The following is a 13,647-nucleotide window of genomic DNA, read 5'->3' on the forward strand; positions in this document are numbered from 1 at the left end:
CTGCTGTTAAACTCTCGTAACTCCATACCTTATTTGACCGCAGAGACACTCTTCCTCCGCAGCGTGCACAGAATTTAGTTTGGCAATACGAACAGTTATGGCCACAGCCGTCAGCAAATTTTGTTTTGTGGCAGATGCCACAGGTTGGGGCATCACCCTTCTGCTCCTGGTGCTGCTGTGATTCTTCTCCCATCTTCTTCACTTGCTCCTTATACATCTCAAACTGCTGATGTAATTTTCTGCAGAAGAGAAGGGATCATTAGTTGTTGTTTACTTTTGCCCACAAATACTTCACAGTTTCTAAACCGCAATCACTTTTACAAAACAGAGAGAAATACTGTAGTAAAGCAAATATATTTAATTTATGATGCTCCAGAAGTGTTACATTCATGATTTATTGCTTTTTCATTATAACTAGACTCTAGGAGGAAGCTCAATATTGATAACATTCAGGTCACAGTCCAGCTGTTACAAAGAAATGGGATTTTGCTTTAGGATGGGACCGGATGTTTGCTACAAATACAACAGCTGGAAACACAGGATAAGCAAGCCAAGAGCCCATGGTACTAAACAATAAACTGGCTAAGAGAAAGAAAAAAAATATCTAATTCATTATTTAAAGTGTACATTAAAGTGCAAATATCTTTTCTTGATCTAGCTTATCTTCATTTATCTAACAATACTGCATAGAATAACGATTCCAAAATGCCTTTTCAATGACTTTTCCATCACTGGGTTTAAAGCCATAGTACGTTACCTCATCTTAACAAGTTATTATAAATCATTTAAGCCATTCATATCATTGGATAGAAACTGTCAGCTCATGTGAAATGTAAAGTAGAAGACAGCCTTAGGTGTAAAATCCAGGAAAAATTGCTAATGATACATACATTTATCATCTATTTCCAGAACTAGAAACAATTGCAGTCAGTGGCCATGAGTGTACAGAACTTAAATATTAATTTGTCATGTTAATTCATCCATATTTCTGAGTCCACAATCATCAAATCTTAATACATAATAATGAGAAGTGTCTTATGGTGACCAAACTTAAAAACACATTTCATAGTCTGTAATGGTAAGGGGTGTTTTTTTCTCAAAAGCCCTATTTCTAAAGGTAAATGATGTGATGGGAAATTTAATTTTCATTGGAGATAGCCATAATATAATTTTGCAGATTCTGAAAAAGTTGGAACAGATGACATTGTATATGATGAGTTTCAAACCCACTGAGAAAAAAAAAAAAAAACTTTGACTTCTCCCTTCCTTTTTTTATCATTGTGATTTTAAGGGGTCTGAACAGCAATATTTAAATTCTTAGCATGGAATTCAACTTGCCTTATTTTGCAATAGAGACTGTAAATTTTAGTAAATTAAAAGTTATTGATCTAATTTAGGCAGATTTTTTAGTTCCTTGAATAAGTTCATGCAAAACCCAAAAAATTAAGCAATTTTTATGAAACATGAAAAAGGTAACATGAGACAAAAAAAAAAAGAATTGCAAAAGGCATTTATTTTTCCTTAGAATTATTCTTCTTGAGAATCTCGAGATTAACTTAATAAAAACCACACACGAATCATATGATAGAACAAAAAATAATCTCCTAGAAAACAACTAAATCCAGGAGACCAACTTCCTTAAGCATAAATATATCCTGTATAAAGATCACATATAAATTAATGATGCAAAACTATTTCATCAGAATTTTCAGAGGGACCTACCAAAACAAGTATTGCACAAGTTAACTTTTAACTCAACAAGTTATTTACCATGGATATTCACACACGTGGCAAGAATTGTTTGGATTTACTTTGTTTTTCAGGAAAACTCCCCTAAGAATGTACTTTACATTAAACCACAGAGGAATTGTAGGAACAGGCAGGCAGCTCCCTCTCGAGCAGGGAAGACAGGAGGCTGGAGTCATGCCTCTCCTCTGCACTGACCCTTTCCCAGGAGGAGGGAAACAGGGTTACATTTCCTTGTGTGACATTTTTCTGTGAACCTGCTGTTGTCACTTCAGTACCAATCCTGAGTCCACAGGCTGTCCTCAGGCCCAGCAGTGTGCACTCCCAAGAGCAGTGGCTCCTTTTCCCTCACTTCCATCCCTTTCCCACCTACAGCAGAGCAGGGAGAGGGTCTCGTCTGAGACCTCTGCGGAAGGGATGGGACAGTTGGCATTGCCCTAGAAACCATTTGGGCAGTCAGGAATAAGGGGCTTCCTCTGCCTTCTCTCTACTTCAAAAGAGCTCACTGAGTCCTCTGTTGAATGGGGCAGGACTAATCAGTTACTAATCAGTTACTAATCAGTTACTAATCAGCAAGAGCTGAATGAAGTTGGAAAAAAAATTTTTGAAGTCTGGAAACCTGGCACATTTCAGTGTTTTACACTGACAACACTATATAATTGGTAGTTGGTAGTCTGGCCTCTTTCCATCAATAACACATGTAATCTCTGAGACCTTGCCTGCCTTTTAATTTTGCTTAACATTGCATTCTTCATTTAAAGCACATTATCTATGCTGAACTCCAAGTTTATTTTTAGGTTGCATTCAGTTTTGTGGCTTCCTTATAATCTACAGCCTTTGTTTGTATGATTACTTGCTTACCAGTCTCACTGATGCATAAAAAGCAGAAGGCTTTTGCCAAATCTTAAGCCTCATGTACTGAAATAATTTCACTTGTGTTTCCTCTTGGGCACAAGAATCTATGTAAAGGTCATAAATTTTCCTTTAAAGAATAAACTTTTCAAGGTTATACAGAGTAGTTTTCCAAAATCCTTGTTCTAGTATGAAACAACATCATCTGCCAAAATTGTTCATTATTACATCTTTTTGTGTTTTGAGAAAAATATTGCCTGTATTGATAGCTGTCAGAAAAAATTAAGCAAAGACAAGAATCTATTAAATATTAAGTTAGGCACAAAATGTGTTCTATTAACTAAGCAGATCCACCTGAAATGAATATGCACACTCGAAACAAAATACAGAATATTCATTTTAGGAATTTCATTTAAAAGTATTAGATCTATTTTGTAGATAAATAATTATTTTTTTATCCTCTTGATTGCCCAGGTTTAAGCCAAAATTTAAGATAAAAACACACAGCAATAATTAGGTGTTTAGAATAGCACAGTATCTGAACCACATCTAGCAAAAACCATATAATGTATACTTTTCAGAAAATATAATGCAAAATAAAATTCCATTTTGTTCAAGCTGTCTGCAGTCATCTTTCTACTGAGAGCATTGCTGCCTGAGGGGCTCAGGAGTTCACCTACTAGGGAAATTAAAGTAATCATTACCAAGGCAAACTCCAGAGCCTGAAACCAAACTCAAGTATCCCAAGACTACAATTTCCAGTCCCTATATCCAGTGAGTTGCTCTGTTAATGCAAGAGGTCAAAAGCCGTCCATGATTCATAGAATAGTTTAGGTTGGAATACACTTTAAGATCATCGAGTCCAACTGTTAACCCAGCACTGCCAAGTTCACTGCTGAACTATGTCCCCAAATGCCACATCCACATGTCTTTTAAATACCTCCAGGTATTTAAACTCAAAACACTTCCCTGAACAGCCTGTTCCAATGTTTAAAAACCCTTTCTATGAAGAATTTTTTCTTAATATCCAATCTAAACCTCCCCTGGTGCAACTAGAGGCCGTTTCATCTCATGCAATCACTTGTTACCTGAGAGCTTGACCCACACATGGCTGCACCCTCCTTTCTGGCACTTATAGAGAGCAATAAGGTCACCCCTGAGCTTCTTTTTCTCCAGGCTAAACAACCCCAGCTCCCTCTGCTGCTCCTTATGGGACTCAAGACTCTTCACCAAAATTGTTGCCCTTCTGTGGACACACTTCAGCACCTCAATGCCTTTCTAGGAGTGAAACAATGGTTCCATACAAGAGTTGTATTTCAGGCCAAAATTTTATCCACAATGAAAAGCTTTATTTTCAGACGTGATAGGAACTATGTTGTTGTTGTTGTTGGTTTTTTTGTAAATCCAGGCAATTATATTAAATCATAATTAACAGCTCATTTAAGTAGAAAATTAAGCAATGCATATCCATAACCCTTGAATATGTGTATTTTGGCAGCAGCCTCTATAGCACATGCCATCTACCTGTACTGAGATGAAGTCTCACTCCTTTACTACATTTGTTTCAAAAATACAAGTATGTACTTTAACAACTGCTATAAATTTTAAAGGGAGAAGTTGCAATGAGTTTACACAAACACCTAATGATAATGAAAATTTAGACTGGGAAACTGGTAATTAAGTTCTGCTCTGGTGAGAATTACTTCCTTGAATCATACTTTTATCAGCTGCAAGTTACAGTGTTGAAATTCACAAGGTTTATATGACTACACAAGCCTTTTTTATAAAAAAACAACATATCCAAGATAACTTCATAGAGGACTTCTCAGTGTGAAAAGCAGCTGTTTTTAAGAACTTGGATTTCTCTGCCAGTGTCAAGAAATAATTTCTATTGGAATACTTGCTTTGTTCTGGAACAAAGTTAATTTAATTCTGCTTTTCCTGATTGCCCACACCTTTCCAGAAATGAAAAATTCAATATCAGTCAAAAAGCAAACTGTGAATCTCTCCTGATCCATGCCAAAGGCAAGTAAGAAAAGTTGACATTTTATTATATTTATTATTATATTATATTGACATTTTATTATTGTACAGAAGTTTTAATTTTCTCCTCCCCTTCAGAAATGTCCCTAAAACTTTCAGCATCTTACCAAAACTAAAAAAAAAATTACTGACAAGAAGTTCTGAAACTATACCTGCCTCCCTAAAGTTCATATAAATGTTTCTGGAATTTCTAAATCTGCTTAAAATATACCATTAGAAGGAGAACTGTTAAGAAAGAATCCAGGATGTTTAGGCTAGATATGTGTGTAGAAGCTGCTTTTCATTTCCTGGCTACACTTCTCTCAAAGTTTTATTACAGATGTAGCACTTGCCTCATTTCATATTCCCAGGCACAGTGCACGGATGTGGCTTTAAACCAGGCTTTGAAAAGGGTTTGTTCACTTTCAGTTCTGCCAAGTCCATTCATTTAACAATTTTTCTGCTGGTGGCAGTGACTGTCTGGTAGCATACAACATTCTTCCCTGTACTGTACACTTGAAGTTCCTGCTTTTACAGTAGTGCCAGCTGACCTGCCACTGAGTACATCCACTTCTAAATAGATACTACTCTTGTACAGATAGACCCATGTGTTAGTAGAGGTTGGGAAAGAGCAGGCTGAACAGCAGTTCTGCTGATAAGAACCCCTGAAAAACAGAGTGGAAACCAGGCAATGAGCCAGTGGTGTGTGTGCTTGCATTACAAATTGGACAAATTACATATGGGTCCACATTAGCAAGAGTATAAGCAGCAGATTAAGGGTTATTTATTCCCTTTGACTGGCACTGACAAGGCTGCACCTGGACTATTGTGCTCAGGTTGGTGGCTGCCTGCTATTGATGGATGTGAACAAATTGGACATGTTTGACAAGTCCAGTTTGTCAACAAAAAAGAAAATGATCGTGTCTTTGCTCAATCCAGTGAAGAGGAATGGACTAAGGAGTGATTTAACACCTGGCTGAAACTAGCTATCTAATCTAAACATTCCCTGAAAAATTACAGAGTCAAATTCTTCCTGGTAGTCAAAAATCCAAATCAAGCAGCAAAAGGCACTAAAATGGCACTTTGTGAGGGGGTTCAGGCTGGGCATTAGAAGAAGTCTGTCCCAAGACACTATAGGATCACTATGCTTGGAGGTTTTCAAAACTTGCCCAGGTAGAGCTCTAGTTGCCTTAACTGAGTCTTGGCAATAACCATGCTTTGAGCAGGAGGTCAGTTCAGAGACTCTCTCCAAAGAACATTCCTGTTGTTACATAATTGGCAAGGGCTTTATGTAATCAGACAAGAGATATGAAGTATAAACCCAGGCAGAATCATAAGGATAAATATTCAACAAGAACTATTTGGCTTAGCAGTGTTGAAAAAAAAAAAAGTGCCCACTTTTTCTAACAGAAAAAACCCAGCTCTTTATGTTTTTCATAAACTACTGTGAGACTAGCTCTCTCAAAATCTGACCAATGAACATTTGCTTTTAACTCTGTGTAATGCAATGGGCAGAAAAACCTTGAGTTTATGCTTTAATATGAATGTGTAGGCAGTAAAATACGGGAAGAAAAAAAAAAAAAAAAAACTAATGTTCAGCAATGTAAATTTTCTTAATTGAAAAATAATGATTTTGCCAGTATTCAACAGAAATGAGAAAGGGCATCACACAGAACTCCTCTTCAGAAGACCATGATTCTGCTTTAAGTCTACCAGATTAAAAAAATTATTAGGCAACCAAAGACTCAAATCTAACTTCAAAGAAAAATCTCACATCCAATTCTATTTGAAACTAATGGCTTATCATGTCCAGGCTGATAATGCTACTAGAGTATTGAAACCTTTCACAATTCTGTTTTCAGCTTCCATATCAGTGAAAATGAAATATTATCAGAAAGTAGATGTCAGCAGAGATCTCTACAAACATTCGCTCAATTCACAGCACTTTAACTTTCTTTCTGTCAAGATCTCCACTGTCTCGTTGGAATTGTATTATTTCTGTCTGATCTCCTCAAATAAAAATGAACTATTCTCTACTGTCAGTAGGCTTAACTTCAGGGGCACCTATCTAAGTGGAATGTCTAAGCTTAGACTTTAGATTGAGGAAAATACATTCAGAGAGTGCAAATTGAAAGGGCTTAAAAAATAAAACTGTTGAGTAAAAATGCTACTTTTTAACCTAGGCACTGGAATTTACAATAAGTATGAGAAATCTAAGATACTGAAAAGAGCTAGTCAGAGATGCTTACTTTGATTCCTGCTGAAAGTACCAGTTTTAGCTAAACTTTCACAAACTTTTTCTTTTAAAACAGAAAGATACCATAAAATCCCATTCATCTGAATTTCTACCTGCCCCGAGTCCAAGCAATCTATGCAGAAACAATAGCTCCCATGCTAATCTCAGAAGTGTGCATAGTCTCTCCCATGAGTTGTATTTGGCATAAATAATCTGATTTTTATCTGTTCAAGCAAATATAGTAGCAGAAAATTAACTCCACAGTATTTTTTTCAAGTGAGAAATTCATTTTTCCCACTTTAAAAGTTAATAATTAGGTTTTTCCTAGCATTTTCAGTATTTTGTTTAGAAAAAGTAGGTTAAATATAAGCCATATAATGACAGTTACAGCCCAAATCAGCAGTGTCAAATACTGAGATATTTCACCGTGACTTTTTTTCTTAACATAGAGTAAATCTTCCTGAAAATGTCAGCAGAAACAAATCTACTATGGTTTAAGTTGGTTTACAGGTGGAACTACCTAGGAAAAAAACCATGATTTTCATGTTTCCTAATCTCTAACCTATTATGGAATATGTACTTTAATTATTCTGTGATATTCATTAACATGAAACAGACACAGAAGAATAGTGATGTAATTTAAAGCACAGAACATCTTTAAAGTGCCTACAGAATTGACTAGCCAGAGAATAATGAGGCCCTAAACATGGTAAAAGATTTATTTACTTACAAAAGAAATAACTTTTTTCACACTAAGAAAAATATTACCTGCCTCTCATTCAGTGAAATATTTATTTATCAATATAATACTTTGAATTTAAAAAAATAAAATTAAAAAAAAAAAAAAAATCCCACAAGATGGCCAAAATCTGGATCCTAGGTAAAAAAGGCAAAGATAGAGTTAAAATAAGTTCACACACGGGGAACATTATGTCTTTGGATAGTTTCCCTTAAAAAATACTGTAAAATTCATCTATTTTTAGTCTAATAGCATATATATATATATATTCTAAATCTGAGTGAATTACACTGACTGTGCCTGAAATGCTGAAGAGAAGAAAAAGAGCTATGAGAAGGGAAAGAAAGGACTGTGGCTGCTAAATGATCTTGCTGGTTTTTACCAGTGCTGCTGCTCACTTATAATTCAAGTGGGAAAAGCCAACTATATCAGAGCTAATGAGCACCCAAACTACCAAATCTCTGGTTCAGTCTCTTTTCCATGCAAGGGAGCAGGGTAAAGATGTCCTGTTATGACCTAACATCATTTGCTTCATGCTGGAGAATTCTCTGCTGGTGGGATGCTCATAACAGGCTATTCTTAGAAGTAAAATACATGGCCAATATTATGTCTTCAAGTTGGCCTGGCTCCATTCTCTCTTTTCCCCACTTACTAGGGCTTTCTGCAAAGGCTTACAGGTCACACTGCATCACATTTTGTTCACAGCTTATTTGACCTCCTCACAAAATAGAAAACATTCTCCCATTGCACTTTTCCTGACATCAGAATGAATCAATTAATTTGGTATGACCCTAAATAAAATTTTAACTTCAGATGAAGTCATGTCAATGACTCTAGTTTGACATAATACATTCAGAAACTCAGTTTAATAAATAAATAAATAAATAAATAAATAAATAAATAAAACAAGAAAGAATGTGGGGGAAAAAAAAGCCCCAGCACTTTTAATAAATGAGGATATGACTCTGTAAATGAATCAACAGAAAACACACCAGCTAGACAAAAAGCCTACCTGGAACAGACAGGATTACCTTACCTACTTTTTTTTCTCTTTATAATGCTCAGTATTGAATAAAACTGCAGCCTCTGTTTATTAACTTTGTTTATCAGCAGCAGAGAAACTGCTCTTTGTTAACAGGGGAGCAGGGAACAATAGCCAAGTACAATGGTCCTGTGAACACAAGAAGTGAACGTGAAGATGAACATATGGACTGAAAAGGACAGACACAATTAATGTTATCATATTTCTGTGTGGGTTTAATGATATCAAGATAAAGCCAGACAAGATGCATAAAAAGGAAAAGGGAAGTAGATAGCTCTTGGCTGTACCTCTTATTTCCAGTTTTTCTCAGACCAACAAAGAGATACTTGCTTCTACCTTTTCCTCAGCAGTTCAAATTGATTGCAAGATTAAATTGAGAAGTGGCATCTTTCTAATTCTTTCTTGTTTGATAAAATTCGTCTTTCACTACATTTTTTTATTCTACTTTTAAAATCTGTAATAGACATAAAGCTAGAAAGTCACAACTAAGTTTTAAACCGACACAATATAGTAAAACAAACAATTTATCAGTATCTTTTCCAACACTTCTTTGGCGATAATATGAAATATGGGCATTTAAAATTAAAGACAATAGCACATTGCTCCAAAAGTTTAATGGCCAAATCATTCAGGCAAAGCTCCCTAATTTCTCCATAGCTAATAGTTATGAGGCCTGTAAATAAGTAAGGTTACTTCATAAGTCCATACAGAAACTACTTTACACCTTTGAATATTTTCACACCACTCTGTTTTATTTCAGTGTAATTGAGAAGGTTCTAATTATTCTTTTCTGGATCTTCTATGCCACAACAGAAGTTTCCACAACTTTCATGAAAATATTATGGTGATTATAGTGGAGGATTTTTCCTCATTCTCTATAGCTGCTCAAGCAGTTAAAAAAATATTAGGAAATAGTTTCTTAAACCATTATGAGTCTGTCTATTCCTACCATGTTTTTCTCATTTGACTCTCAAATAAACATTCTTAGTTACATTTTTAATTCTTTCTCCATAAAAAAAAACATCATTTTTCCTCTAATAGATTTTGTCATCTAATTCTTTACCTTCTCTAGCTGTATTGGAAGTATCAATGTGACTCTGACTTTAATGTTTAAGCCTCAAGAGGGTAAGCTAAATCCATACTCTTACACACAACAGTGGTAGTTTTCCTTCTCCTCCTTACCCTAGTGACAGGACTAACACTTTCCAGGTAATTTTTGGTCTCATTTAAAGTAAGATGTGTGCCAGTTGTAATTGAAAAAGTGCCTGACTCTCCAAGGAAACTCTCCAAGTTCATTCCACAACTGCATTCATGCAGTTAAAAATGTTTTATCTCCAGTTCCATGGCCTCATCCCTGTGTTTGCAATCCACACTGTCCCAAAGGAGCTGCTTGGATAAAGTGCTGAAGCTGTAAAAACTGAACCTCAGCTGACAGTGAAGATCAGGAAGAAGCAGTTGAACTTACAGCAAAAGTAGGCTACCAGAAACTGTAAAAATTACAGATAATTATGGTCAATTTTTTAACTAACTCATTACAAAAAAAAAATTTAAAAAAAAATTAAAACTTAAAAAAATATGTAAGCAGTCAATCTGCATGTTTTACATATCCAGATACCTTCAACTTCACTTAAATAATTTCTGCCAACTCTGATAGGAAAAAAACAATTTTCTCAAAGACAACTGTGCTTCAAATTTGGAAACATAGTCATAGTGACAGAAGGAAAGTTTTAGAACTCTCTTGTTTAAGGGTAACGATGCAACATGAGCTCAAGCTTTACTGAATATCAGAAAGGACACCATAAGAGACACCTTGCAACAGGTGATACAATTTGAATCTTCAGCTCTACTGATGCCATAATATTATCATGTACTACTTCTGCTAAGCACTTTGGACCATCGAAAGTGGAGTTCTCAGAAACTGCATAGGAATAGTGAACCTTTCTTTCTGCATTCAGTCTCATACTGATGACAATGAGCATTCATCCTTAATTTCTATGAGAGAAGATACAATGGACAGGGAAGGTCTGTAGCTTGCATATTGCTGTAAAATAATCACATCAGGCACAGCATTATACACATCCAGAATCATGACACTTGCAACTATCACTACTTGCAGTTGTCTATCTATTAGAAAATTCCAACCAGAAACCAAAATGTCTCTAGAACTCTAAGTCAATCAACCACAAAAGATCCCCAGGTGAAAAAAAGAAATAAGAAGTAGAAAGGGTCAGAGTTCCTTGCTGAACAGAAAGGAAATAACATCTCATGTCTTCTTTTTTAATTTTTTTAACAGGAAAGTACTTTATTATCTAGAATTAGGATTCTTTTGCAGCTATTGCAGCACCCTCAGTCTGTATGAGCTTTATGCAAAACTCAGGACTCCTACTGGGATATTTTCCATACACAGCTGAGACAGGATTTACACAAACTTTCATACCCTATACAAAAATTCTCACCTGAAATCTAAACTCCTAGAAATACACTTGGCTCCCATAAAAGTTTCCATAAAAGTCTATTTGTATCCTATGATTCTACTTTTTGTATCTATGCTGATAAAAACATGCTGATTTTTTATTAGTTAGATGTTTTTTCCTGATTCACTTGAATGCTGTTTTGAAGGAGAAATATTACAATGTAAAAACATTAAAAATCTAGTTTCCCCTTGATTATCTCTACATTTTTGCAGATACTGCTTATTTTAGGAATTCTATTAAATATCAGTTTTAAGGAATGTGAGGCACATTTATAAACACTTTAATTACTAGAAGTTATTTTTTATGCAGCCTTAATATAATAAGTCTACAAATTACTGTTCTATCTAAATTATTCACTCAGAAGAAGTTTCACAGCTTATCTTGTATTTTACTTGTTTTCAAAAATGACACTTCTATTAACTTCATTTTAAATTTCCTTTTAAAGGGATACAATATTTACCAAATTGGGGGGGGGGGGGGGGGGGGTGCTAATTCAGTTCTTGGCAATTAAGCACATTGAAACATTATTGCATTTATAAAGGGCATCTCCAGCAGAGATAGTATTTCTCAAAGTCACTCGGGTTACTTTTTTTGCATCATCTGTTGACTTAAAATAGGAAGCAATTCACTACACACCTGTAGTTTCAGAAATGTCCAAAATAACTAAGGTACTGTGACAAACATTTTTATCCTTGCTATGAAAGGAAAAATTACATTTTCATTGGACAATTACACACATAGCCAAAATAAACACACGCTAAATAATAGGTCAGACTGTCTCGGCTCCGAAATGTTACACCTCCTGACATTGCAGTATCATGATTAGAATGAGTTCATTCCACATTGTTTACAACATTCATGAGCATTTTTAATTATTAAGTAGCCCCTATCTTTTTACTTCTGTGATAGGAGTGTTCCTATCTTGATGATTTTCCTTTTCTAACAAACAGGAAATAAATGTGAGCAATGCTGGGAAAGCGAGCCTAAGCAAGTCTTGGTTGTGCTCAGCACATAGCTGTCTCAACTTCACCCAAGCAAATCACACCAACATGTTTGATGCTGAATAATCAGCACCAGAAGTGGTGTTTGCAATTATTTCTGATGCATCTTGGTTTTGACTGTGTCAGTATTCTTACTGTAAAAGTAGCACCAGTGAAGCCACATTGCTACCAGCGCTTCAGGGGGAAAGCCTGTTGAAGCAGTTTGCCAGTTCTCAGAAGACTTATCTTCCATACTGCTCACATTTTTAAAGTAACAGGAAGTAAGGCCAAAACAAATTACTTTCATCATGCTCATACAATTTTTTTTTTAATGAGGAAGGAGCTCAGAGAGACAGACGTTCTCACCTGTAGGAGGGTCTTCTTTAAGTGCATGAACAAGGTGTGTAATGATTTTCCCCACACTAATTATATCTAAATCCACACCTCCATACCTTCCCTTTACTGAGAAAGTGCACTGAACTCAAACTTTGCTTCCCAGAAATAAAATATGTCAATTTAGGTTGCAACAGTATTTCTTCATTTAAGATTAAAAGTATTTGATAAAAAGTATTTGGTAAAATATAAGAAATTTGTGCATCAAAAACTGTATAAATAATAGTTAATCTGATACTATTTCTGACAGACAATGCTTGAGTTTTCCAAGTAAGTGTAGTTATACAAAATCACCCCAATCAGTGTCAGAGAGAAGATCAGAATTTAATCCTATATTGAAATCCTTTAACCTCTTAATTAAAGCCTATTAATTAACCATTAAGAGCTCAGAGTTACTGGGTATACATGAGGGTTGGAAGAGAATGAAGTCAGGCCACCAGCTGGCCTGCGGCCATGACCCCACAGAGTGAAGGAAGCAGCAGCAGCGGGCCCCAGGAGCTGCCACAGGGAGAAGGGGCACTGACAGCTCTGTGAATATCTGTTTTCCTGAAAAGCTTGAATACTGTGGCAAATAAACAGATTTTACTCACATTTGTTTTAGCACAATTGCACTTAAACAAGAAGAGTAAGTCTTAGTTCTGCTCCTCAGCAAGCACTTATTCTCCTGCATTGTAGTTCTTATGTTCATGCATTTTATTTTTTTATTATTGATCAGGGCACATAGATTACTACATTGTTATGCCATCATGTAAATTGCTCAGAGGCTTTTTTTCTTATTTTTTTTATTTTATTAAATAATAAGGCCTAACCCTAAGTGGGTTCAGAGCAAATCGAACTTGGCAGACTCTGGCAGAAGGAAAGCCTTACTTTATAATGTGGTTTTCCTTTTACTCTTTCTCACAGAGGTACCCTCAACTGCCATGACTTTGTAAAAAAAACTACTATCCTAATCACAGACATTGCAGAATACAATTTTGGGAAAAAAATAATATTTCTTATCCTCCCTACTGCAGAATGCTGTCAATTCCACCTTTATAAAATAAGCCGTATTCAAAAGCAAATGCCATTGTTATTTTGTATGTCTTTTGTATCCAGGACTGATCAGGCATCACTATTCACAGATGACACAATATCAATACTGACATATTTCCTGTTCTTTCTGT

At 35.4% G+C, this 13,647-nt stretch overlaps 1 protein-coding gene across 22 annotated transcripts in view; it reads right to left on the reverse strand.

Annotated features, from left to right (window-relative positions):
- RIMS2 (regulating synaptic membrane exocytosis 2) overlaps positions 1–13,647 on the reverse strand; it is a 446,037-nt gene that overhangs the window by 361,333 nt on the left and 71,057 nt on the right. For all 22 annotated transcript variants that reach the window (XM_088059427.1, XM_088059422.1, XM_088059375.1 and 19 more), the window contains one exon: positions 29–239. In XM_088059427.1, coding sequence (XP_087915553.1) covers positions 29–239 — 211 coding nt within the window. The remainder of the gene's footprint in view (positions 1–28; positions 240–13,647) is intronic.

The sequence above is a fragment of the Pseudopodoces humilis genome, chromosome 1, assembly GCF_049639895.1.
Source record: "Pseudopodoces humilis isolate 2021_Gansu_Grassland_sample_001 chromosome 1, ASM4963989v1, whole genome shotgun sequence".
NCBI classification, from domain to species: Eukaryota; Metazoa; Chordata; class Aves; order Passeriformes; family Paridae; genus Pseudopodoces; species Pseudopodoces humilis.